This window comes from Pecten maximus, chromosome 8 (assembly GCF_902652985.1).
Source record: "Pecten maximus chromosome 8, xPecMax1.1, whole genome shotgun sequence".
Taxonomy (NCBI): Eukaryota; Metazoa; Mollusca; class Bivalvia; order Pectinida; family Pectinidae; genus Pecten; species Pecten maximus.
Genome location: NC_047022.1, coordinates 847333 through 875317, shown reverse-complemented (window position 1 = coordinate 875317; position 27985 = coordinate 847333). Strand labels below are relative to the sequence as shown.

Genomic DNA, 27985 nt, shown 5'->3' with positions numbered 1-27985 from the left:
AGTCGGTGATATATCGATCTGATAAACGATGTCAGCAATTTACACTTTTTCATTTCCTACTTATCGCCGACCACATCACGTTCTGTGTCGGACCGATGAAAAGCAATCGAAAATTGTTTTCAAAATAACAGAGGGCTTCTCTAGATGGAGACAAGCAACATTAGTGTGTTTGACAATACGTCAGACACGACAGTCTCCTTAGACTTTGAGAAGTTCCCTGCTGTTGGACATGATATAATTGGAGGTCTTCTCGTTATTACGATGTTGGTCGGAATTTGTACGAACTCTTTTGGTATTTTGATATTTGTCAAACATAAGCATTTACGATCTCCGACGAACCTCTTCATAGCAAGCCTGGCACTGTGTGACCTGTTGATGCTAGTGACGGCCACCCCCCTCCCGATGGCGTCCAGTTTCGCCCACCGCTGGGTTTGGGGGTACGCCGGCTGTGTATTCGAGGGATTTCTTGTATACTTTCTTGGACTGACCAGTCTATACCTCCTGTGTGCCATATCTGTTGACCGCTACATCGTCATTGCTCTGCCACTAAAGAATGCCATGGTGAACCAGCGTGTCGCCAAGTTCTCCATTATGGGATGTTACGTATTAGGTTTTTTCTGGGCAATGCTGCCTCTTCTAGGGTGGAACTCTTATCAGCTGGAGGGACTGATGACGTCATGTAGCGTCCTCTGGGACACTTCCAACCCCAAGGATTACAGTTACAATGTTGTCATCTTTTTCACCTGTTTCGTCTTTCCTGTCATCGTCATGTGTTATTGTTACTACCAGGTTTACAGAACGGTGAGTAGGTTTAATTAATTAAAGTTATAAAGTTCAGGTGAAGAACCTCAACAAGATGTCGGACCCAAACTATACACGTTGGGTATCATTATTACACAATAACTACATGTTGTATTCATACGGTCGTGATAGCAAACTAATTGTGTGATGTATTCAAGTTAAATGTCCATCCATCCATCCATCCATCCATCCATGACAGTAGCTAAACATTTTTTACACAAACAAGAAATATCTTTAAAAAAGATAAACGGCATAGTTTTAATGCTGGTGGTTATAATGTTGAACTGCTGGTGAATCAGGTTGACGAACTAATTAATAAATACGCAGTTATCAGTTTGAATCATTTTTGGAGATAATAAGACTGGATTTGAATCAGGAATATGATTTTATTAATGTGTCATTTGAATAGATACATCCACTTATTCAGCTTGCATTCAATCTTAATTTTGTTTCGTCTTTAACTGCATATCTGTATTTTGCATTTACCGCTACATTGACCAATCACATACTTCATCTTGACCAGTAACGCCACCTTTCGCGTCATATCCGGGGTCAAAAGAAAATTATACGGCTATGCCGAAAAAGTATTGCGTGCAAATCTATAGAAATCCAAATGACGACGAAAGACAATGTTATGACACGTGCCCTGACCGGGCCTCAAACTCACGATATGCAACACATAATCGCCAAGACAGAAATACAGCAGCTTACACCACTAAACCAACTCCATGTCTCTGAAAAAGGAACTAAAACATGTTTTGATTTTTTACAACTCGTCAACAATTATAAAGGTCCATTAACTACATCAATACTTTGGTTGGGGGAGGGAACCCTTGGTTGGGGGAGGGAACCCTTGGTTGGGGGAGGGAACCCTTGGTTGGGGGAGGGAACCCCGCTGTTCCCCTTTGACAATATGGGGATTTTTTTTATATCAAAAGAGAAATAAAGCAATCTAAGGCTTTAGATCAAATCCGTGATTTTAACAAGTACATTTAAACACATTCTTTTACTACTTATCAAAACATACTTATTGACACTGAAATGAACTGTAAATCCAATAACAGATATATCATACCGCGCAAGGAGTTTTACGTTTAGAGAGGATTACCTAGGGACGAGATACTGGCTAATGAGGAGCTGAACTAGCTCTAATGGCGGTAGACAATGTCGTTAGTCCTGACTGGTTTTACACTCGACTCTATCTACGTGATAATGGGGATGACCTTCTGATAATTTGTTCAGTTGTTGTTTCACGTCCACGGACATAATGGATTTGCTTTGGTCATTGGCTGGTATTTTTCTTTCGCCATATTTATGTCAGAAGCTAATCGGTTTTGACATAGTTTGATTTTCCTTTGTACAAAAGAAACACAAGACAATGGCACCGTTCGGAATAAATTGGGAGTCAAATACAGTAGAGAGTTAGATACAGTACATAGTTAGATACAGTGGATAGTTAGATAAAGTAGAGAGTTAGATACAGTAGAGTTAGATGCAGTAGAGTTAGATACAGTAGATAGTTAGATACAGTAGAGAGTTAGATACAGTAGAGTTAGATACAGTAGAGAGTTAGATACAGTAGAGTTAGATACAGTAGATTTAGAAACAACAGAGAGTTAGATACTGTAGAGAGTTAGATACAGTAGAGAATTTTATACAGTAGAGAGGAAGATACAGTAGAGAGTTATATACAGTAGAAAGTTAGATACAGTAGAAAGTTAGATACAATAGCGAGTTAGATACAATAGAGAGTTAGATACAGTAGAGAGTTAGATACAGTAGAGAGTTAGATACAGTAGATAGTTAGATACAGTAGAGAGTTAGATACAGTAGAGAGTTAGATACAGTAGAGAGTTAGATACAGTAGTAAGTTAGATACAATAGAGAGTTAGATACAATAGAGAGTTAGATACAGTAGAGAGTTAGATACAATAGAGTTAGATACAATAGAGAGTTAGATACAGTAGAGAGTTAGATACAGTAGAGTTAGATACAGTAGAGTTAGATACAGTAGAGAGTTAGATACAATAGATAGTTAGATACAATAGAGAGTTAGATACAGTAGAGAGTTAGATACAGTAGAGAGTTAGATACAGTAGAGAGTAAGATACAGTAGAGAGTTAGATACAATAGATAGTTAGATACAGTAGAGAGTTAGATACAGTAGAGAGTTAGATACAGTAGAGAGTTAGATACAGTAGAGAGTAAGATACAATAGAGAGTTAGATACAGTAGATAGTTAGATACAATAGAGAGTTAGATACAGTAGTAAGTTAGATACAGTAGTAAGTTAGATACAATAGAGAGTTAGATACAGTAGAGAGTTAGATACAATAGAGTTAGATACAATAGAGAGTTAGATACAGTAGAGAGTTAGATACAGTAGAGTTAGATACAGTAGAGTTAGATACAATAGAGTTAGATACAATAGAGAGTTAGATACAGTCGAGAGCTAGATACAGTAGATAGTTAGATAGAGTAGAGAGTTAGATACAGTAGAGAGTTAGATACAGTAGATAGTTAGATACAGTAGAGAGTTAGATACAGTAGTAAGTTAGATACAGTAGTAAGTTAGATACAATAGAGAGTTAGATACAGTAGAGAGTTAGATACAATAGAGTTAGATACAATAGAGAGTTAGATACAGTAGAGAGTTAGATACAGTAGAGTTAGATACAGTAGTAAGTTAGATACAGTAGAGAGTTAGATACAGTAGAGAGTTAGATACAGTAGAGAGTTAGATACAGTAGTAAGTTAGATACAATAGAGAGTTAGATACAGTAGAGAGTTAGATACAGTAGAGAGTTAGATACAGTAGAGAGTTAGATACAGTAGAGAGTTAGATACAATAGAGAGTTAGATACAGTAGAGAGTTAGATACAGTAGAGAGTTAGATACAGTAGATAGTTAGATACAATAGAGAGTTAGATACAGTAGAGAGTTAGATACAATAGAGAGTTAGATACAGTAGAGAGTTAGATACAATAGAGAGTTAGATACAGTAGAGAGTTAGATACAATAGAGTAAGACACAGTAGAGTTAGACACAGTAGAGAGTTAGATACAATAGAGAGTTAGATACAGTAGAGAGTTAGATACAATAGATAGTTAGAAACACCAGAGAGTAAGATACGATAGAGAGTTAGGTACAGTAGAGTTAGATACAATAGAGAGTTAGATACAGTAGTAAGTTAGATACAATAGAGAGTTAGATACAGTAGAGAGTTAGATACAGTAGAGAGTTAGATACAGTAGAGAGTTAGATACAATAGAGAGTTAGATACAGTAGAGTTAGATACAGTAGAGAGTTAGATACAGTAGAGAGTTTAGATACAGTAGAGAGTTAGATACAGTAGAGAGTTAGATACAGTAGAGAGTTAGATACAGTAGATAGTTAGATACAATAGAGAGTTAGATACAGTAAAGAGTTAGATACAATAGAGAGTTAGATACAGTAGAGAGTTAGATACAATAGAGAGTTAGATACAGTAGAGAGTTAGATACAATAGAGTAAGACACAGTAGAGTTAGACACAGTAGAGAGTTAGATACAATAGAGAGTTAGATACAATAGAGAGTTAGATACAGTAGAGAGTTAGATACAATAGAGAGTTAGATACAGTAGAGAGTTAGATACAGTAGATAGTTAGATACAATAGAGAGTTAGATACAGTAGAGAGTTAGATACAATAGAGAGTTAGATACAGTAGAGAGTTAGATACAATAGAGAGTTAGATACAGTAGAGAGTTAGATACAATAGAGTAAGACACAGTAGAGTTAGACACAGTAGAGAGTTAGATACAATAGAGAGTTAGATACAGTAGAGAGTTAGATACAATAGATAGTTAGAAACAGCAGAGAGTAAGATACGATAGAGAGTTAGGTACAGTAGAGTTAGATACAATAGAGAGTTAGATACAGTAGTAAGTTAGATACAATAGAGAGTTAGATACAGTAGAGAGTTAGATACAGTAGAGAGTTAGATACAGTAGAGAGTTAGATACAATAGAGAGTTAGATACAGTAGAGTTAGATACAGAAGAGAGTTAGATACAGTAGAGAGTTTAGATACAGTAGAGAGTTAGATACAGTAGAGAGTTAGATACAGTAGAGAGTTAGATACAGTAGATAGTTAGATACAATAGAGAGTTAGATACAGTAGAGAGTTAGATACAATAGAGAGTTAGATACAGTAGAGAGTTAGATACAGTAGAGAGTTAGATACAATAGAGAGTTAGACACAGTAGAGAGTTAGATACAGTAAAGAGTTAGATACAGTAGATAGTTAGATACAATAGAGAGTTAGATACAGTAGAGAGTTAGATACAATAGAGAGTTAGACACAGTAGAGAGTTAGATACAGTAAAGAGTTAGATACAATAGAGAGTTAGATACAGTAGAGAGTTAGATACAATAGAGAGTTAGATACAGTAGAGAGTTAGATACAATAGAGTAAGACACAGTAGAGTTAGACACAGTAGAGAGTTAGATACAATAGAGAGTTAGATACAATAGAGAGTTAGATACAGTAGAGAGTTAGATACAATAGAGAGTTAGATACAGTAGAGAGTTAGATACAATAGAGTTAGATACAATAGAGAGTTAGATACAGTAGAGAGTTAGATACAGTAGAGTTAGATACAGTAGTAAGTTAGATACAGTAGAGAGTTAGATACAGTAGAGAGTTAGATACAGTAGAGAGTTAGATACAGTAGAGAGTTAGATACAGTAGTAAGTTAGATACAATAGAGAGTTAGATACAGTAGAGAGTTAGATACAGTAGAGAGTTAGATACAGTAGAGAGTTAGATACAGTAGAGAGTTAGATACAATAGAGAGTTAGATACAGTAGAGAGTTAGATACAGTAGAGAGTTAGATACAGTAGATAGTTAGATACAATAGAGAGTTAGATACAGTAGAGAGTTAGATACAATAGAGAGTTAGATACAGTAGAGAGTTAGATACAATAGAGAGTTAGATACAGTAGAGAGTTAGATACAATAGAGTAAGACACAGTAGAGTTAGACACAGTAGAGAGTTAGATACAATAGAGAGTTAGATACAGTAGAGAGTTAGATACAATAGATAGTTAGAAACAGCAGAGAGTAAGATACGATAGAGAGTTAGGTACAGTAGAGTTAGATACAATAGAGAGTTAGATACAGTAGAGAGTTAGATACAGTAGTAAGTTAGATACAATAGAGAGTTAGATACAATAGAGAGTTAGATACAGTAGTAAGTTAGATACAATAGAGAGTTAGATACAGTAGAGAGTTAGGTGCAGTAGAGAGTTAGATACAATAGAGAGTTAGATACAATAGAGAGTTAGATACAGTAGTAAGTTAGATACAATAGAGAGTTAGATACAGTAGAGAGTTAGATACAGTAGAGAGTTAGATACAGTAGAGAGTTAGATACAATAGAGAGTTAGATACAGTAGAGTTAGATACAGTAGAGAGTTAGATACAGTAGAGAGTTTAGATACAGTAGAGAGTTAGATACAGTAGAGAGTTAGATACAGTAGAGAGTTAGATACAGTAGATAGTTAGATACAATAGAGAGTTAGATACAGTAGAGAGTTAGATACAATAGAGAGTTAGATACAGTAGAGAGTTAGATACAATAGAGAGTTAGATACAGTAGAGAGTTAGATACAATAGAGTAAGACACAGTAGAGTTAGACACAGTAGAGAGTTAGATACAATAGAGAGTTAGATACAATAGAGAGTTAGATACAGTAGAGAGTTAGATACAATAGAGAGTTAGATACAGTAGAGAGTTAGATACAATAGAGAGTTAGATACAGTAGAGAGTTAGATACAATAGAGAGTTAGATACAGTAGAGAGTTAGATACAGTAGAGAGTTAGATACAATAGAGAGTTAGATACAGTAGAGAGTTAGATACAGTAGAGAGTTAGATACAATAGAGAGTTAGATACAGTAGAGAGTTAGATACAGTAGAGAGTTAGATACAGTAGATAGTTAGATACAGTAGAGAGTTAGATACAGTAGAAAGTTAGATACAATAGAGAGTTAGATACAATAGAGATAGATACAGTAATGTTAGATACAGTAGAGAGTTAGATACACTAGATAGTTAGAAACAGCAGAGAGTAAGATACGATAGAGAGTTAGGTACAGTAGAGTTAGATACAATAGAGAGTTAGATACAGTAGAGAGTTAGATACAATAGAGAGTTAGATACAATAGAGAGTTAGATACAATAGAGAGTTAGATACAATAGAGAGTTAGATACAATAGAGAACTAGATACAATAGAGAGTTAGATACAGTAGAGAGTTAGATACAGTAGAGAGTTAGATACAGTAGAGTTAGATTCAGTATAGAGTTATATACAGTAGATAGTTAGATACAATAGAGAGTTAGATACAATAGAGAGTTAGATACAGTAGAGAGTTAGATACAATAGAGTTAGATACAATAGAGAGTTAGATACCGTAGAGAGTTAGATACAATAGAGAGTTAGATACAGTAGAGAGTTAGATACAGTAGAGAGTTAGATACAATAGAGTTAGATACAATTGAGAGTTAGATACAGTAGATAGTTAGATAGAGTAGAGAGTTAGATACAGTAGAGAGTTAGATACAGTAGAGAGTTAGATACAATAGAGTTAGATACAATTGAGAGTTAGATACAGTAGATAGTTAGATAGAGTAGAGGGTTAGATACAGTAGAGAGTTAGATACAGGAGAGAGTTAGATACAATAGAGTTAGATACAATTGAGAGTTAGATACAGTAGAGAGTTAGACACAGTAGAGAGTTAGATACAGTAGAGAGTTAGATACAGTACATAGTTAGATACAGTGGATAGTTAGATACAGTAGAGAGTTAGATACAGTAGAGAGTTAGGTACAGTAGAGTTAGATGCAGTAGAGTTAGATACAGTAGATAGTTAGATACAGTAGAGAGTTAGATACAGTAGAGTTAGATACAGTAGATAGTTAGATACAGTAGAGAGTTAGATACAGTAGAGTTAGATACAGTAGAGAGTTAGATACAGTAGAGTTAGATACAGTAGATTTAGAAACAACAGAGAGTTAGATCCTGTAGAGAGTTAGATACAGTAGAGAATTTTATACAGTAGAGAGGAAGATACAGTAGAGAGTTATATACAGTAGAAAGTTAGATACAGTAGTAAGTTAGATACAATAGAGAGTTAGATACAGTAGTAAGTTAGATACAGTAGTAAGTTAGATACAATAGAGAGTTAGATACAATAGATAGTTAGATACAGTAGAGAGTTAGATACAGTAGATAGTTAGATACAATAGAGAGTTAGATACAGTAGTAAGTTAGATACAGTAGTAAGTTAGATACAATAGAGAGTTAGATACAATAGAGAGTTAGATACAGTAGAGAGTTAGATACAATAGAGTTAGATACAATAGAGAGTTAGATACAGTAGAGAGTTAGATACAGTAGAGTTAGATACAGTAGAGTTAGATACAGTAGAGTTAGATACAATAGAGTTAGATACAATAGAGAGTTAGATACAGTCGAGAGCTAGATACAGTAGATAGTTAGATAGAGTAGAGAGTTAGATACAGTAGAGAGTTAGATACAGTAGATAGTTAGATACAGTAGAGAGTTAGATACAGTAGTAAGTTAGATACAGTAGTAAGTTAGATACAATAGAGAGTTAGATACAATAGAGAGTTAGATACAGTAGAGAGTTAGATACAATAGAGTTAGATACAATAGAGAGTTAGATACAGTAGAGAGTTAGATACAGTAGAGTTAGATACAGTAGTAAGTTAGATACAGTAGAGAGTTAGATACAATAGAGAGTTAGATACAGTAGAGAGTTAGATACAATAGAGTTAGATACAGTAGTAAGTTAGATACAGTAGAGAGTTAGATACAGTAGAGAGTTAGATACAATAGAGAGTTAGATACAGTAGAGTTAGATACAGTAGAGAGTTAGATACAGTAGAGAGTTAGATACAGTAGAGAGTTAGATACAGTAGAGAGTTAGATACAGTAGAGAGTTAGATACAGTAGATAGTTAGATACAATAGAGAGTTAGATACAGTAGAGAGTTAGATACAATAGAGAGTTAGATACAGTAGAGAGTTAGATACAATAGAGAGTTAGATACAGTAGAGAGTTAGATACAATAGAGTAAGACACAGTAGAGTTAGACACAGTAGAGAGTTAGATACAATAGAGAGTTAGATACAGTAGAGAGTTAGATACAATAGATAGTTAGATACAGTAGAGAGTTAGATACAATAGAGAGTAAGATACAGTAGATAGTTAGATACAGTAGAGAGTTAGATACAGTAGAGAGTTAGATACAGTAGAGAGTAAGATACAGTAGATAGTTAGATACAGTAGAGAGTTAGATACAGTAGAGAGTTAGATACAATAGAGAGTTAGATACAGTAGAGAGTTAGATACAGTAGAGAGTTAGATACAATAGAGTAAGACACAGTAGAGTTAAACACAGTAGAGAGTTAGATACAATAGAGAGTAAGATACAGTAGATAGTTAGATACAGTAGAGAGTTAGATACAGTAGAGAGTTAGATACAATAGAGAGTTAGATACAGTAGAGAGTTAGACACAGTAGAGAGTTAGATACAGTAGAGAGTTAGATACAATAGAGAGTTAGATACAGTAGAGAGTTAGATACAATAGAGAGTTAGATACAGTAGAGAGTTAGATACAGTAGAGAGTTAGATACAGTAGAGAGTTAGATACAGTAGATAGTTAGATACAGTAGAGAGTTAGATACAGTAGAAAGTTAGATACAATAGAGAGTTAGATACAATAGAGATAGATACAGTAATGTTAGATACAGTAGAGAGTAAGATACGATAGAGAGTTAGGTACGGTAGAGTTAGATACAATAGAGAGTTAGATACCATAGACAGTTAGATGCAGTAGAATTAGATACAGTAGAGAGTTAGATACAGTAGAGAGTTAGATACAGTAGAGAGTTAGATACAATTGAGAGTTAGATACAGTAGATAGTTAGATAAAGTAGAGAGTTAGATACAGTAGAGAGTTAGATACAATAGAGTTAGATACAATTGAGAGTTAGATACAGTAGATAGTTAGATACAGTAGAGAGTTAGATACAATAGAGTTAGATACAGTAGAGTTAGATACAGTAGAGTTAGATACAGTAGAGTTAGATACAGTAGAGAGTTAGATACAATAGAGAGTTAGATACAATAGAGAGTTAGATACAATAGAGAGTTAGATACAGTAGAGAGTTAGATACAGTAGAGTTATATATAGTAGAGAGTTAGATACAATAGAGTTATATATAGTAGAGAGTTAGATACAGTAGAGTTAGGTACAGTGGAGAGTTAGACACAGTAGAGAGTAAGATACAGTAGAGAGTTAGATACAGTAGATAGTTAGATACAGTAGAGAGTTAGATACAGTAGAGAGTTAGATACAGTAGAGAGTTAGATACCGTAGATAGTTAGATACAGTAGATAGTTAGATATAGTAGAGAGTTAGATACAGTAGAGAGTTAGATACAGTAGAGTTAGATACAGTAGAGAGTTAGATACAGTAGAGAGTTAGATACAGTAGAGAGTTAGATACAGTAGAGAGTTAGATACAGTAGAGTTAGATATAGTAGAGAGTTAGATACAGTAGAGAGTTAGATACAGTAGAGAGTTAGATACAATAGAGTTAGATACAATAGAGAGTTAGATACAATAGAGAGTTAGATACAGTAGAGAGTTAGATACAATAGAGAGTTAGATACAGTAGAGAGTTAGATACAATAGAGTTAGATACAATAGAGAGTTAGATACAGTAGAGAGTTAGATACAATTGAGTTAGATACAATTGAGAGTTAGATACAGTAGAGTTAGATACAGTAGATAGTTAGATACAGTAGAAAGTTAGATATAGTTGAGCCAAAATATTCGTCCATCTGTGACAGAGATGCTAGATACCTAATCATAATTGCAGGTGCAAAGGACTCACAATTCAATACCTTTTATAATTTTGAACGTTGGATTTCAATAGAATAAGTATATGTGTACATCCTGAAGCGCGCCACTATTCAAACGAATCAAAGTGTGAAAAACGGGTCACGATTAACGATAAAGATCAATAGCATCATCAACAAGTGCCAGGGGGCGAACATAGGGTACAGTTTCATTAATTTGCACAACTGTATCTCGCTCTCAGTTATACTTATATTACAATGTGCTAATATCGTGTGTGTGTATTTCCAAGAAACTTCTCATGCTGACTTGATATACGATGCTAAATATGCAAAACAGCATTTTCCGAATCTAGCTTTGATTCATCGAACGTAATCAAAGCGGAAGTAATGATTGAGTTACAGGACTGGATGTTTAACCTTCCACCATTGCTGTTCTTCCTTTTTGTTTCTTCCGATTTTGCAGGATTAAACTACCTGTAAACTAGAGGTCAGGGTGTATGACCCCAAATGGAACGATCTAAAAAATAAGTTAGGTGTTGTCCGATGATGTGCGATGTTGGCATGTAGATTATCTCCAAACTACGAACACTAACACCACTTCCGAATGCTGATCGAACTGAAATACCACCGATGGTTCTGAAGGGTCGGATTTAAGTATTGTTCGATTGTGCTAACAATTATTGTACAGGTGTTTGGTAACTCTACGCACACTGATGTCATTTCCGGTTGCCAATTGGACAAAATGGCCGCTGTTGAGTGGGATCTGATGGGGATAAATATATATATATTTGATATGTAAGAGTATTTTGACACAACGAACTCTAATGCGATATTCGTTTGCTGATTCGACTTATAAAAGATGATGACAGATCGGAGATCTGATGTTGTCCAATGGCAGCACAACTACTTAGTATATCACACATCCGATATATAGGAAAATGACAGTATTTTATGACGTCATAATATCACAACTGTAGCCATAAGGACTGCGATATCTTTAAAATGACAGTATTTTATGACGTCATAATATCACAAGTGTAGCTAAAGGACGGCGACATTTTTAAAATGTCAGTATTTTATGACGTCATAATATCAAAATTGTAGCCATAAGGACGGCGACATTATTAGAATGACAGCATCTCATGACGTCATAATATCACAACTGTAACCATAAGAACGGCTACATCTTTAAAATGACAGTATTTTATGACGTCATAATATCACAGCTGGTGCCATAAGGACGGATACCTCTTTAAAATGACAGTATTTTATGACGTCATAATATCACAACTGTAGCCATAAGGATGGACACATCTTTAAAATGACAGTATTTTATGACGTCATAATATCACAACTGTAGCTATTAGGACGGATACATCTTTAAAATGACAGTATTTTATGACGTCATAATATCACAACTGTAGCCATAAGGATGGACACATCTTTAAAATGACAGTATTTTATGACGTCATACTATCAAAACTATTGCCATAAGGACGGGTACATCTTTAAAATGACAGGAGTTTATGACGTAATAATATCACAACTGTAGCCATAAGGACGGCGACATCTTTGAAATGACAGTATTTTATGACGTCATAATATCACAACTGTAGCCATCAGGTTGGAAGATAATATCCTACCTTTTGTGTAGTTGTGTAAAGAAACAGAAGATAATCTAGAGGTTTGCAAGTATTGGAATGCCTGGCTGTTTATTGGAATGCCTGGTTGTTTATTGGAATGCTTGGTTGTTTATTGGAATGCCTGGTTGTTTATTGGAATGCCTGGCTGTTTATTGGAATGCCTGGCTGTTTCATGCATACAGAGCAAGACGGATCCATAATTATATTAGATGGCTTTGTCAACAAACATTTTCAGTTGTGTTTTTTTTAGATGTATTGGCATGGTAACCTACGGGATACAATTACAATGATCTACTTCATAGTTTTTTTCTAGAATTCCCCAATGGCGACACTTTACTGCTGCTCTTCGATACATTTCCATTCTTAATGTTTAAACCACAACTGCTGTTTTAATTCCTTACTTGATTAATAGTTTTTATCCATCGAAATTGATTTCACCTACAATATCTGTAGTCGACAATAATGTATATTAAACCACCAGAATGTATTATTGACTGTTTATAAGATTTTCCTTGACGATTTGGATGTTCATATTACGACAGAAGGTCCAGTCATGTTTATTTAATCATTCTAAAGAAATCGATGACCTACTTAGACTAATCGATAAAAGTAATCAGAAAGACTGGAAATTAGTGAACACATTTTATGTACTAATCGAATGTTACCAAATTGTAAATGTTATGTTTCCTCTGTAATCCACATCAGGTCAAACTAAATGTGTGATGTTTCCTCTGTAATCCGCATCATGTCAAACTAAATGTGTGATGTTTCCTGTCTGATCTACATCAGGTCAAACTAAATGTGTGATGTTTCCTGTATAATCCACATCAGGTCAAACTAAATGTGTGATGTTTCCTGTATAATCCACATCAGGTCAAACTAAATGTGTGATGTTTCCTGTATGATCCATATCAGGTCAAACTCAATGTGTGATGTATCCTCTATGATCCACATCAGGTCAAACTAAATGTGTGATGTTTCCTGTATAATCCACATCAGGTCAAACTAAATGTGTGATGTTTCCTGTATGATCCATATCAGGTCAAACTAAATGTGTGATGTATCCTCTATGATCCACATCAGGTCAAACTAAATGTGTGATGTTTCCTGTATGATCCATATCAGGTCAAACTAAATGTGTGATGTATCCTCTATGATCCACATCAGGTCAAACTAAATGTGTGATGTTTCCTCTGTAATCCGCATCAGGTCAAACTAAATGTGTGATGTTTCCTGTCTGATCTACATCAGGTCAAACTAAATGTGTGATGTTTCCTGTATAATCCACATCAGGTCAAACTAAATGTGTGATGTTTCCTGTATAATCCACATCAGGTCAAACTAAATGTGTGATGTTTCCTGTATGATCCATATCAGGTCAAACTAAATGTGTGATGTTCCTCTATGATCCACATCAGGTCAAACTAAATGTGTGATGTTCCTCTATGATCCACATCAGGTCAAACTAAATGTGTGATGTTCCTCTATGATCCACATCAGGTCAAACTAAATGTGTGATGTTTCCTCTATGATCTACATCAGGTCAAACTAAATGTGTGATGTTTCCACTCTGATCCACATCAGGTCAAACTAAATGTGTGATGTTCCTCTATGATCCACATCAGGTCAAACTAAATGTGTGATGTTCCTCTATGATCCACATCAGGTCAAACTAAATGTGTGATGTTTCCACTCTGATCCACATCAGGTCAAACTAAATGTGTGATGTTTCCACTCTGATCCACATCAGGTCAAACTAAATGTGTAATGTTTCCTCTATAATCCACATCAGGTCAAACTAAATGTGTGATGTTTCCACTCTGATCCACATCAGGTCAAACTAAATGTGTGATGTTTCCACTCTGATCCACATCAGGTCAAACTAAATGTGTAATGTTTCCTCTATAATCCACATCAGGTCAAACTAAATGTGTAATGTTTCCACTCTGATCCACATCAGGTCAAACTAAATGTGTGATGTTTCCTGTCTGATCCACATCAAGTCAAACTAAATGTGTGATGTTTCCTGTCTGATCCACATCAAGTCAAACTAAATGTGTGATGTTTCCTGTCTGATCCACATCAGGTCAACTAAATGTGTGATGTTTCCTCTATAATCCACATCGGGTCAAACTAAATGTGTGGTGTTTCCTGTCTGATCCTCATCAAGTCAAACTAAATGTGTGATGTATCCTGTCTGATCCACATCAAGTCAAACTAAATGTGTGATGTTTCCTCTATGATCCACATCAGGTCAAACTAAATGTGTGATGTTTTTTGTCTAATCCACATCAGGTCAAACTAAATTTGTAATGTTTCCTGTCTGATCCACATCAGGTCAACTAAATGTGTGATGTTTCCTCTATAATCCACATCGGGTCAAACTAAATGTGTGATGCATCCTCTATAATCCACATCAGGTCAAACTAAATGTGTTATGTTTCCTGTCTGATCTACATCAGGTCAAACTAAATGTGTGATGTTTCCTGTATAATCCACATCAGGTCAAACTAAATGTGTGACGTTTCCTGTATGATCCATATCAGGTCAAACTAAATGTGTGATGTATCCTCTATGATCCACATCAGGTCAAACTAAATGTGTGATGTTTTCTGTCTAATCCACATCAGGTCAAACTAAATGTGTGATGTTTCCTGTATAATCCACATCAGGTCAAACTAAATGTGTAATGTTTCCTGTCTGATCCACATCAGGTCAAACTAAATGTGTGATGTTTCCTGTATAATCCACATCAGGTCAAACTAAATGTGTAATGTTTTCTGTCTAATCCACATCAGGTCAAACTAAATGTGTGATGTTTCCTGTATGATCCACATCAGGTCAAACTAAATGTGTAATGTTTCCTGTCTGATCCACATCAGGTCAAACTAAATGTGTGATGTTTCCTGTTTGATCCATATCAGGTCAAACTAAATATGTGATGTTTCCTCAAAGATCCACATCAAGTCAAACTAAATGTGTGATGTTTCCTCTATGAATTACATCAGGTTAAACTAAATGTGTGGTGATCACTGTATGTTTCACATCAGAGAAGACTATTAAACATCCATAACTTGTGTGGAAAGTAGCTACAGATGTTACAGGTGGAATATAGTTTATGATTGTGAACTAGTTACTGGCAGCATATCATACAGCGAGCTCGGATAACTATTCGTGTGACCAGACCGACAGACATTTGGGAGAAAAGGCCTGTACTACTTCCAGAAGGAGTTGCCGTTTAAAAATATCTGTTTTCGCTTGCTTCAGACCTTCAGAACTATGTAGCCCGTGCTTTATCGCTACAAAACACATATCTGTAATAAGTTTTTATATATTGTGGATAGATATCAAATCTCGTTAAATCTCACGAAATCTCATTGCCACAGTTTCCTCCACGATGGGGTCAAACTGTCAAGTGGTTTAAACATCCCAGACCGCTGTGTAGTGGATTGATATCCTCGTGTTTAAGTCGCGTGACTTGTGACCCCTAGATGTCACGGACCACGTGGATTGGTATCCTCGTGTTTAAGTCGCGTGACTTGTGACCCCCAGATGTCACTGACCACGTAGATTGGTATCCTCGTGTTTAAGTCGCGTGACTTGTGACCCCCAGATGTCGCTGACCACGTGGATTGGTATCCTCGTGTTTAAGTCGCGTGACTTGTGACCCCCAGATGTCACTGACCACGTGGATTGGTATCCTCGTGTTTAAGTCGCGTGACTTGTGACCCCCAGATGTCACGGACCACGTGGATTGATATCCTCGTGTTTAAGTCGCGTGACTTGTGACCCCCAGATGTCACTGACCACGTGGATTGGTATCCTCGTGTTTAAGTCGCGTGACTTGTGACCCCCAGATGTCACCGACCACGTGGATTGGTATCCTCGTGTTTAAGTCGCGTGACTTGTGACCCCCCAGATGTCACGGACCACGTAGATTGATATCCTCGTGTTTAAGTCGTGTGACCTGTGACCCCCAGATACAATGTATCACTGACCATGTGACCTAGCACTGTTTAGTTACAGTTACGCCTACCCTAGCATAGATGGAGGGAGAAGAAACCCTTCCCTGTCAATTTGGTTGATCAAGGTTTTTGACGCTAATAAATAAATCAAAATATCAAATATTGGCCTAAAAGAATCCTATCCTCTGGACCGGCGTTACATCACAATCAAGCGTGCTGGTGAATGCACGAGAATTACTGATGACCCGGATGAACACATGTAGTAAACAATACACAACAATGCCTAGCGAAACCTCACAAATATAGTGATGGTAGTGTTTACTTCGGCCTGTAAGTGGCCCATCTGATTGATTATACAATACAAACGACTAATTCCGAAGAAAACATTAGGGTTTTGAACATGGGTCCTTTTTACCGTCCTCTCAAACATGTCTTCGCTTTTTATCCGTGAATACATTCAAATTGACGCAATTAACACGGGTAGCCGTTGTTTTTACATATTTACAAGTGATAACACTGTGCCACAAAGGGCATGGGTCACTCTTAGAGTGTGAACCAAACGTGAAAGTCTTTGTTTTACCGATGTCAACCTCAATGCTGATCTTGGTCAAATACAGGTGACATTAATTTGTGATAGTCGGACGTACATGTATATAACACGAGGACATTTTGTGATAAAAATGTTAAACTAACTCTGACTACTTTCCATTTGATTTATTTGTAACAATGTTATATTTGTAATTTGGTAATTCAAGAGAGAATTCGTAAAATACAGTAGATTTCTTAGACGCTACAATTATTAGTATTTTATATCGTTTCACCTTTTTGACATGTGATTAAGATAAGTTCCAGATGTCCAGCTTTCATCACTTTTTCGATACATGTGGTTTGATCAATTATTTAATTAATACCTTCTGTCGTATCACAACTCAGTTAATTGTCCATTGTGTTACGTGAGAGGATTATCATACTCGGCCGCCTGGTCAGTTTGATATTGACCGGCTAATTTGACATGTATAGTTAGGTGACACCTGTCACTAAAATATCTCAGTATTTACCTGTATATTAACATATAGATACAGGTGCTTTGTGATGTCGTCAGCTGAAAGGCCGCAAGGCCGTAATAGCGGACGTAAAATTAGTTAATTAGGTCCTGGGATTTGTACGGAATACATCAGACTTATTGTAGACATTCCATAATAACCCGCCGTACAAGTCATAAAGTTATCGTAATTAAATTTCAAAGTTTAACTGAATAAATTCTTACTTCTCCATTCCAACGGAACAAACCAACGGACAATTCTGTATGTTACATGGCATAGAACGTGTTATCCATTTAAGGTTGAATAAAGTGATGTTGAGGTGTATGGGGGTATAAACCTCCATACACCTCAACATCACTTTATTCAATCCTTATATTTATATTTTTTGATATTTTTGTATAATATTTTGTGCTTGACAAATAGGGACTTGCGCAAGTCTACCACGGAACTTACCGAAATGTACGTCATCACTCTTCGTCTACGTATGGTTATTACTTTCAGGATTTCTTTCATGAACATACTTAATAACGAATTCTAACAAGATTCGTTTGCAACGCGTGTTTTGATTGGTTACGGACCGTGTTCTAATCTGCGATAGAAACATGATCAATCGTGTTTAGCCACGCCCCGTTTCTAGTCAAAACAATATGGCATCAAGTTCGTCTCCGCAACATTTATGATTGATGACTCATGGGATTTGGATGAAAGTGAAGAAATCGAAAATGATGAATTAGTTGAATATATTAAACAAACATAGTACTGAAAATATTGCTCTTGCCGTCATTTATTGGTTAAAACGTCATTCTGTCCGTGTGTAGGCAACGAGATATATAGATTCTACAGTAGCCAAGTAAAATCCGAAATGAAATGAACATGTGCACAAATTTCACATAACGGTTGGGCCTATAGAAACACATCTACACTGATTTTATCAAAACATACATATCGCTATGCATACTGCAGAGTAAATCCAAATATGTCGTTAAATGTTCGGTAACAGGACTTTCACAACAATCCAAACATACCGCTTCGTCAACATACAGATCGAAGTTTCGCCAGTATGGGCGTGGCCACGTGACCGACTTTGAAAGCTTCTTTTTGATTGGTCAGTCCGCTACAGGTTGACAGGTTACTAGCGGAGGTCACAGAGTACTAACAGCTTACTTGTAGCGATGTAAAACAATGTTTGTACATGCACGTATATATTTGACAGTAAACGTGTTAGAATGGGGATAGTACGTTGTTTTTCGTGGCTATACTGGCGATTAGAACATGAAATTTGGTTTGAACTCGAGACCGATAATTAAACCAAATTTCATGTTCTAATCGCCAGTATAGCCACGAAAAACAACGTACTATCCCCTAATTAAAACAAATATGATTTTTAATGGAATTTATTTCATTTAAGCATTGATGTCATTTTTTTTAGTTTCATCGGAGTATGAAACAAATTTTGTTTGCAAACTGTATGAATCCGCGTAGCGGATTCTTACAGAAGTTTGCAAACAAAATTTGCAAACAAAACTTTGTAAGAATCCGCTACGCGGATTCATACAGTTTGCAAAAAAATTCTTTTCATACCCCGATGAAAAAAAAAAAAAAAAAATCAACCTCAATGCTTATAATTATTTTCAGTTAATTGTTTTTATCTAATTCAAAACATGTTTTATGTACAATTTTATGGGTTTTATTTGGGATTCTTTTTCTCAAATCCATACGCAACGTCAATTGTCGTATTGTGACGTCACATTTTTCGCGCCATTCTCGGAATTTCTTTTATAGAAGAATGAAAAGAATTTTTCGATCAATCACATTTGAGTATTTACCATGAAAACAAAGACAAATTAATTATAGAAGAATGAGAAGAATTTTTCGACCAATCTCATTTGAGTATTTACCATGAAAACAAAGAAAAATTAATTAAGAAATAATTAACGATGATTCGTGTATTGTTGCAGGATATACAACGAGGACGAGGATATTTTGCAATTAAATTAATAACAAAGGTCGCAGGCCTGAGTTATTAATTAAAATTGCAAAATATCCGAGTCCGAGTTGTATATCCTTCAACAATACACGAGTCAAAGTTGATTATTTCTATTCTACCATGTACTGTTTATTTCTGAGATCGACCTCTTTCTAATAGAAAAACAGCAAAGAAACCCCGAGAAAACCTTGTAATTTATTTCTTGAGTATTGCATTATTTGTTGATGAAATATACAGGCAATACAGTACTACGATCAAAATCATCTATCATATGGCATTGATTTTGAAAATAAAAAAAAAAGAATAAAAAAAAAAAAAGAATAAAAAAAGAAAAAGAAAAAGGGGGGCCTCCGTAGGATTCGAACTCACGTCGTGATAAAAATGTATTGAAAGACTAACCCATTAGTCCACTCAGCTATAGTAACCTTTTAAGAAACGGGTGAATTTTAGATATATAAAATTGTAACAGCCGTAACTCACGAGCGTGTATTATTGGCACGAGCGTGTATTATTGGAAAATAATACATGGTTTTAAACCAATCAAAACTGGCGTTGCATAGCAAACATGGTAGAATTATAAATATATAATATTGACTTTACGTTTCTAAAATTACCAACATCAGTAAAATAATATACAGCAATGAGTCAGATGGACAATTTTATTTCATTAACCAAGACCGAAGACGAACTTTAGTGTCGTTATTTGGTTCGGGTGGCCCTTATCTATATGTTTAGATGGTTTATAATTATCAGAATTAAATTACTCAGATAATCAAATGAGTTTTAATTGATATATTTATAACATAAGAAATACAAGTAGTCTAAAATCAGCAAAATAATTGTTGTTATTTCGTGTATCGTAGAAAAATAAATGATAGAGCGATTTGAATAAAGTATATGTTTATTTTTAGCGATATGACGTCAGACGTGTCTCGTTGATGACCCCTGTCACCAACCATAGTTTACACTTAAATATTTATATTTCCACTTAATTCAGACTCAATGAATCTACCACATTTAACTCAAGTCATTTTTTCAATGAACTATATCAAGTTCGGCGTAGGAATACATTTGTCATTCTAAAAGTAGGGGACTATATTTTTAAATTCCTTTTCAAAAGTGATCATACTTATATGAAATAAATTCCATTAAAATACTAGTTGTTTTCATTCTTTATTAATTTTGTTCACAAAAGAAATCCTGGAAGTAATAATCATATGTAGACGAAGAGTGATGACGTACATTTCGGTAAGTTCCATGGTAGACTTGCACAAGTCCCTATTTGCCAAGGACAAAATATTATACAAAAATATCAAAAACATATAAATATAAGAATTGAATAAAGTTATGTTGAGATGTATGGGGGTATCAACCTCAATAGGTCTTGAGACAAATTTTATGAATTGCGAAACAGTTCATAATAAATTTGTCTCAAGACCTATTGAGGTTACTTTTACATAGTAACATAATTTTATTCAATCCTTAAATTATAATAACAACAACTACATGTAAAAGTCACAATCCTAAAAATATGATTAAACAGTAAAACACTGGCATAACACACACGTGTTACTAAATGGCATGGGTAAAACACTATTATAGTCGAATATACAAACACTGTTGATATAACGCGTGTAAGATTTAACAGGGTATACACTTATATAGTGTGAGTTAAAACTCCCTTTACCTCTTGACCGTATCCTGTTGTAGGCCTAAACATTAAACCTGATGTAATTATCGTGAATATAATCAAGGGCCCGGATCGCCGGACGCCGGATCTCCGGACTCATGTCTGTGACGTCACAGGAGGGTCGGTCTATTTTAAATTTAAAAAATGTATTGATATCATAAAAGAAATGTATGGAACTAAAATTTGGAACTAATTGTAGCACAAATGTAAAATACGGCTGGACATAGCTAAGCTTTTGTGAAGTAATGTTGTAAGTATCTGCTTTACAAAACCCAACACTACATGAACCTCTAACTGAACCATTACCAAAGGACTGAGCATGTACAAATGTAGATAAGATGGCCGTCTGAAATATTTGGTTTTGGAACATAAAGTTTGTTTAATAAAGAAGCTCTAGTTGTTCTTCCATTAACAATTTTTCCCAGAATAAAATATATTTGTAAATTGTAAAATGTATTATGTATATCTAACATCTTACTTAGAACTACCAGTACAGAGATTGGTCTCCCCCCCCCCCCCCCCCCCCCCCCAAACTGCTCCCGAATTTTGAGAGCATTGCAAGAACGATACTCTTCTAAATAATATCTGTTTGCATGTGTACTTTTTAAAAGTACTTGATATCTACATGATCTGAAGAGCGCCTAACCAACCGCTATCTTTCTACCTTTATTATGTAAATAGTCACGAGTGTCCATCTCATTTAATGTGTCGTCAGTGATCCATTTTTCTGGATGTACCTGGACCCGTTTTACATTAAACGGTGCGTGCTTGTCAATGACATTCATAAAAAGGTCCTTAAAGGAAGCCGAAACATCATCAAAATCGTCAAAAACTTCAAACCGAGCTCCGTCGAACCTTCTTAATTTCAGCAGTTAAGTTTTCTTGGTTGAATTCCTTGAATTTCTGTATTTGGGAGAAGATCCTCTGATTTTTCTCCGATTATACATCAGATCATGGTCACTAATTCCAAAGTATCCCGACTCCAAACATGATCTATAAGACTTCTGAATGCACGTGGTGGATGTCTTCGATGAAGCAGAATGCGCTTGTCTTTCCCGAACGCCTGGTCTTATTCTCCCGCACTCCACGTAGATCTATTTCAGTTCCTATTTCGCCTTTGTTGTATCAGCCTTGAATATGAATTCCAGCTTACCAACGCTTGCTCCTTATGTTGTCCCCACGTGACACTGATCGACCGATTGGCCTTGTACAATACGTAATTGATATTTTTATTATCATCTCTTGCAGACAAACCTCTCATACAATGACCTTAACAACCTAAATTAACCTGATATAATTGGCCGCCAATTGACCAATGTCACCTAACAACCAAAAGGACACATTTAGGAACACGTGCAGACATCAATCATTTCTGTACTGAAAAGCATTGATAACAATACGGAGAGTGTCTGTCTTATGTCACGGAATTAATGGTGAATATTATAGAACTGCCGTGGACGTTTTTTTTCTATAGGAGAGATATCACCAACAACCTTATTAAATTGAACGTCAGAAGTTGATTTTGTCGGATTGGTATCACCAACAACTTTAATAACTTGAACGTCAGAAGTTGATTTTGTCGGATTGGTATCACCAACAACTTTAATAACTTGAACATCAGAAGTTGATTTTGTCGGAGTGGTACCACTAACAACTTTAATAAATTGAACGTCAGAAGTTGATTTTGTCGGATTGGTACCACTAACAACTTTAATAAATTGAACATCAGAAGTTGGTTTTGTCGGAGTGGTATCACCAACAACTTTTATAACTTGAACATCAGAAGTTGGTTTTGTCGGAGTGGTACCACTAACAACTTTTATAACTTGAACATCAGAAGTTGGTTTTGTCGGAGTGTTACCACTAACAACTTTAATAACTTGAACATCAGAAGTTGGTTTTGTCGGAGTGGTACCACTAACAACTTTAATAAATTGAACAACAGAAGTTGATTTTGTCGGATTGGTACCACCAACAACTTTATTAAATTGAACGTCAGAAGTTGGTTTTGTCGGAGTGGTACCACTAACAACTTTATTAAATTGAACATCAGAAGTTGATTTTGTCGGATTGGTATCACCAACAACCTTATTAAATTGAACGTCAGAAGTTGGTTTTGTCGGAGTGGTACCACTAACAACTTTAATAACTTGAACATCAGAAGTTGGTTTTGTCGGAGTGTTACCACTAACAACTTTAATAACTTGAACATCAGAAGTTGGTTTTGTCGGAGTGTTACCACTAACAACTTTAATAACTTGAACATCAGAAGTTGGTTTTGTCGGAGTGGTACCACTAACAACTTTAATAAATTGAACAACAGAAGTTGATTTTGTCGGATTGGTACCACCAACAACTTTATTAAATTGAACGTCAGAAGTTGATTTTGTCGGAGTGGTACCACTAACATCTTTATTAAATTGAACATCAGAAGTTGGTTTTGTCGGAGTGGTATCACCAACAACTTTTATAACTTGAACATCAGAAGTTGGTTTTGTCGGAGTGGTACCACTAACAACTTTAATAAATTGAACGTCAGAAGTTTGTTTTGTCGGAGTGGTATCACTAACAACTGTAATAACTTGAACATCAGAAGTTGATTTTGTCGGAGTGGTACCACTAACAACTTTAATAACTTGAACATCAGAAGTTGGTTTTGTCGGAGTGGTATCACCAACAACTTTAATGAATATAATCAAAATGTATTCACAACGGATAAAAGTCTGAATGCGAGAAATGAAAATGATTTGAGCATTGTCGAGTGGGAGTGTGCACGTGGTTGTGCGCGTGGTGTGTGCGCGTGGGTGTGCGCGTGGGTGTGAACCTCCATATGTTAATGCCTGTGTAATACAGTACATAGAATAAACACTCTCACGTACACCTGTAATCTGTAAAACTGGTAAATATGATATGTAATGCTTAGCACAGATGACCATCGTAAAGCAACTATTACCAAGCGATTATAAATCAGGTGTACTGCGGTTCATATTGAACTTCAGCAGAAAGGTGTACCGTCGAAGCGGTCACTGTGTAATTGAATTGGGGCTACAAATAAAAAAGGGATTTTGATATGTTTGCATGAAAGTAAAAGTAAAACACGAGTATTATATATATACCGTATCTACATATTTATACACGTATACGAGTATTATATATATATATTTACATTTTGGTGGCAACACCACGATATAAACTAAGTAAAATGATTTGCATTCTATGTGAGCATAATTGACACCCAAAACGTGACATAAATCCATGCCGCGCATGAATATATTCACCCACCGGAACTACTTGTAAATAACGTAAACAATAATGGCTCTATGGAAAAAAGCCTAGGACTACGTCGTTTTTTTATGTTAATTAAAAAGTATCAAAAAGACATTTTATACAATATTCTTACGCAAATAATAAAAAGAATTGAACAGACTGTGCTTTTTTCGTATTATTTCAATGCACTTTTTTGTTTGCCAATCTGGACGTGACAAATGAATTGTGAATAAATAGGCTGTTCCATTTGTCGAACCCCATTGACGTAGTCGCTGAATATTGGCATTTTTTATGCTAACTCAATTTTAATTTTCAAAAGTAACAAAACATATGTCGAGAATGTAAATATAAGCATTGAACTGTCTTTTGTGGTGTCTATGGTCGATATAGATACCAGAGCTTTGCAAACAAACGTGTCATCGCAAAATATGACATTTGTTTGCAAAGCTCTGGCATCTATATCGACCATAGACACCAAAAAAGACAGTTTAATCCTTAAATACAGTATCTACATATCTATACACATATAAACGATGTTTTTTTTTTTTCACCAGGAAAGTATATCATTATATTTACTCAAACAAAAGGACATCATTTTGCAGTACTAGTAGATATAAGACAGGAAACGCAAGCTACACATGTGTAGGTAAAGCCCTACCTTGTTTGTGGGTAGAGTATACATCTACTATATCTATATTCTAAAGCACGTGTGCTAAAGATACACCTTATCATTTATTAAATGGAAGATTTTCTTAAAATCACAATCATTTTAATGATTGACGCAAAGCAAAACATATGCTCTGAGGCGACACCAAAGCTTTGGCTTTGCTTATAAACATGGCGTCAAGTTGAAAATCATGATCACCAACATGCTTGACACGAAGTTAGATTTGTTAGATACGGCGATATGCAGAGCGGATAAAATATCGCCAACACGCTATAACATGTGACCAAAATGTTAAACACCTTTCTTGATTTAATTGGAGTTGTGGTAGATTGCAACACAAAATAAAAACACGTGTATACAGATAAATCTGGGCTCGGATATCATATCATCCGTATCATCCATACACTAATCTGAGAAACGCCCTTAGAAATATCACGTTGCCGAGACGGATTAGGACAAAGCTATTTTTGATGGACACACAAGCAATGTTGTTGAAAAGGTCGTACTGTTTCACATCTTTAACAAATACTTTATTTATATGCCCATCAAATGTGACACTTTCTTAAGATCACAGCGTTCTCCTTGTGAACGGTAACATATTCATCCTTGTAGGACCTACCGAATTATAAAGTTATTGTTTTGGCTATTAACGGTTAAGCAGATTTTTAATTTCCGTAATTACGGGAATGTCTAAGTTTTAGAAGATATTTGTTACAGATATTACGCCTCATTATATTTTCAAAATGTTTACTGTTATATGGGATTTCATAGCCGCACTTCTTTTGGATGAAAGAACATCGGCATCATCTAATAATTGATTATGAAATTAGTTTAATTTTGGTAATAAAAAGGTAAATCACCTGCTAAGTCCTGTTTTCGATTGTTCAATGAAATGCTGAGTTTTGTTTTTCGATTGTCCAATCACATGCCGTTTTTTTTTTCAATTGTCTAATCACATGCTGAGTTTTATATTTCGATTGTCCAATCACATGCCGTGTTTTTTTTTCAATTGTCTAATCACATGCTGAGTTTTATATTTCGATTGTCCAATCACATGCCGTGTTTTTTTTTCTCAATTGTCCAATCACATGCTGAGTTTTGTCTTTCAATTTCTAGTATTATGATGTGTTATACATCTCAAATGAACACGATTTAGAATCTGGTCACATAATCATTGAACCACTATATAAACTTTTCGATATCTTCACCTTATCGATAATGATCACTACGTATGTGATTCTTTATGAGCATGCATTTCTTTTCGTTACTTCAGTGGTTTGATTTATTGTTTTCTCCTTGACAACAGTCCGCACGTGGCCTTGGTTGTTGGGAGGACGTTAAGTCCCGTAAAAGCAATACTGATATTTAAGTATAAACTTTAAATACTATCTTTCTACTACCATTCCTTCCTGTAAACGGGCTTTTTTTGTAACACCAAACATTCCAAAGAATATCCCATTTGACAAGATGTCTTCAAGCATAATGCAATAACCATACGATCCTTGACGTTTGTGTTTTAATGTTGGTTTTATCTGCAGGTTCGAGTGATATCACGGAACAACAAATGGGACTCGAGCAGTCGTATGGCCAAAAGAAAAATGAAAGCGGAGCGTAAAATATCTATAACGATCCTAATGATGATCGGTGAGTTTCCTCCAATTTATTATTTTATCAGAATCATTGTGAGCAACATTTACCGACTAGAAAAGAGAAAAAAACAATTACTTCGTTGTTGTAAGCTTTAAAAAAATCATAATAAAAGAAAGGTTTTCAGATCCATTTCCTAAATAGTGGTTGACCTCTGCGTTTACCTCTGCGTTTACCTCTATAATACGACCACCTCTCTTTACCCTCTATAATGCGACCACCTCTCTTTACCCGTGTTTATATTTACACGTGACGAATGTATATCTGGTATGCTTTTGAGGACTATTTCGGCTTTCTTTACCCCTGTATAACTATCACTAATCCATAAATAACGTCTTTACTTTTTCAGGGGTGTATTTTGGTTCCTGGATGCCATACGCTGTGGTCTCCTTCTGGGCTGCTTTTGGGAATGCCAGCGACATCCCTCTTGTTGTAGCGGGAATACCCCCATACGTTGCAAAGACAGCTTCCGTTTGGAACCCCATAATATATATATGTACAAACAAGCAGTTCCGGAAGGCCTTTTTCGACATTCTGCCTTGCGACATCGGTTGGAGAAATTCAGTACAATCTACGGAAATGGTTAATGTCGCATCAGCTAGAGTGGGCGCCATTGTGAATCCGGAAGTAACATTATGTAAGCAGAGTGAGTGCCCGGATGTGTCTAATCCGACAAGAGAATCAAACATGTATTCTGGTGATGGCAAAAAATGCACCGATGATGGCATCGAAGAAATTTTAGTTGAATAGATCAATATTGATTTTCTTTACTCGAAATAGGTGTTTCTCAAATATGGAATATAACTGTTTCGACATGGTTCAATATTTTACCAATTTGGACGGTAAGGCTATCACAGACAACTGTTTCATCACCTTTGACATTTACATGACTGTCATTGAACAGGTGAATTTTCTTTGATATGACAATGCATTCCTGATAAGATACATGTAGGAGCAAAACAAAATACCGAAATAGATCTTTTACCTAGCAACGGACAGAAAACAGGACAAGTACGCATAAAGGAAATTCTAGTTGATGATGTTGAAATTCGAGATATTGGAGTGAAAGACATAGCAAGCTTATCAATGAGACTATCCAGACACGTGTCAAGTGACAATTAAGGACAAAAGAGTAATATAATTTATCATGGGTCTGTTCCGTGGACAGGGATACCTCAACCCGAGTGTAAGAGTTTGGCCAGCCAAACTCTTACACGAGGGTTGAGATATATCCTTGTTCGCGGAACAGACCCGTGATTGATTATTTTTCTCACATACTTGCAAACAAACGTAAGTTTTTATGAAAGTTTGTCATCGCGCCGTCTTCAATGCTCCTTGG

At 35.5% G+C, this 27985-nt stretch overlaps 1 protein-coding gene across 1 annotated transcript; it reads left to right on the top strand.

Annotated features, from left to right (window-relative positions):
• The first annotated feature begins 70 nt into the window (after nt 1-70).
• LOC117333151 (visual pigment-like receptor peropsin) lies at nt 71-27841 on the top strand. The gene is made up of 3 exons (XM_033892295.1): nt 71-801; nt 26538-26643; nt 26996-27841. Exons 1-3 carry the CDS (start codon nt 145-147, stop codon nt 27394-27396), a joined length of 1164 nt encoding a protein of 387 aa, XP_033748186.1. The 5' UTR covers nt 71-144; the 3' UTR covers nt 27397-27841.
• Nucleotides 27842-27985: the final 144 nt, after the last annotated feature.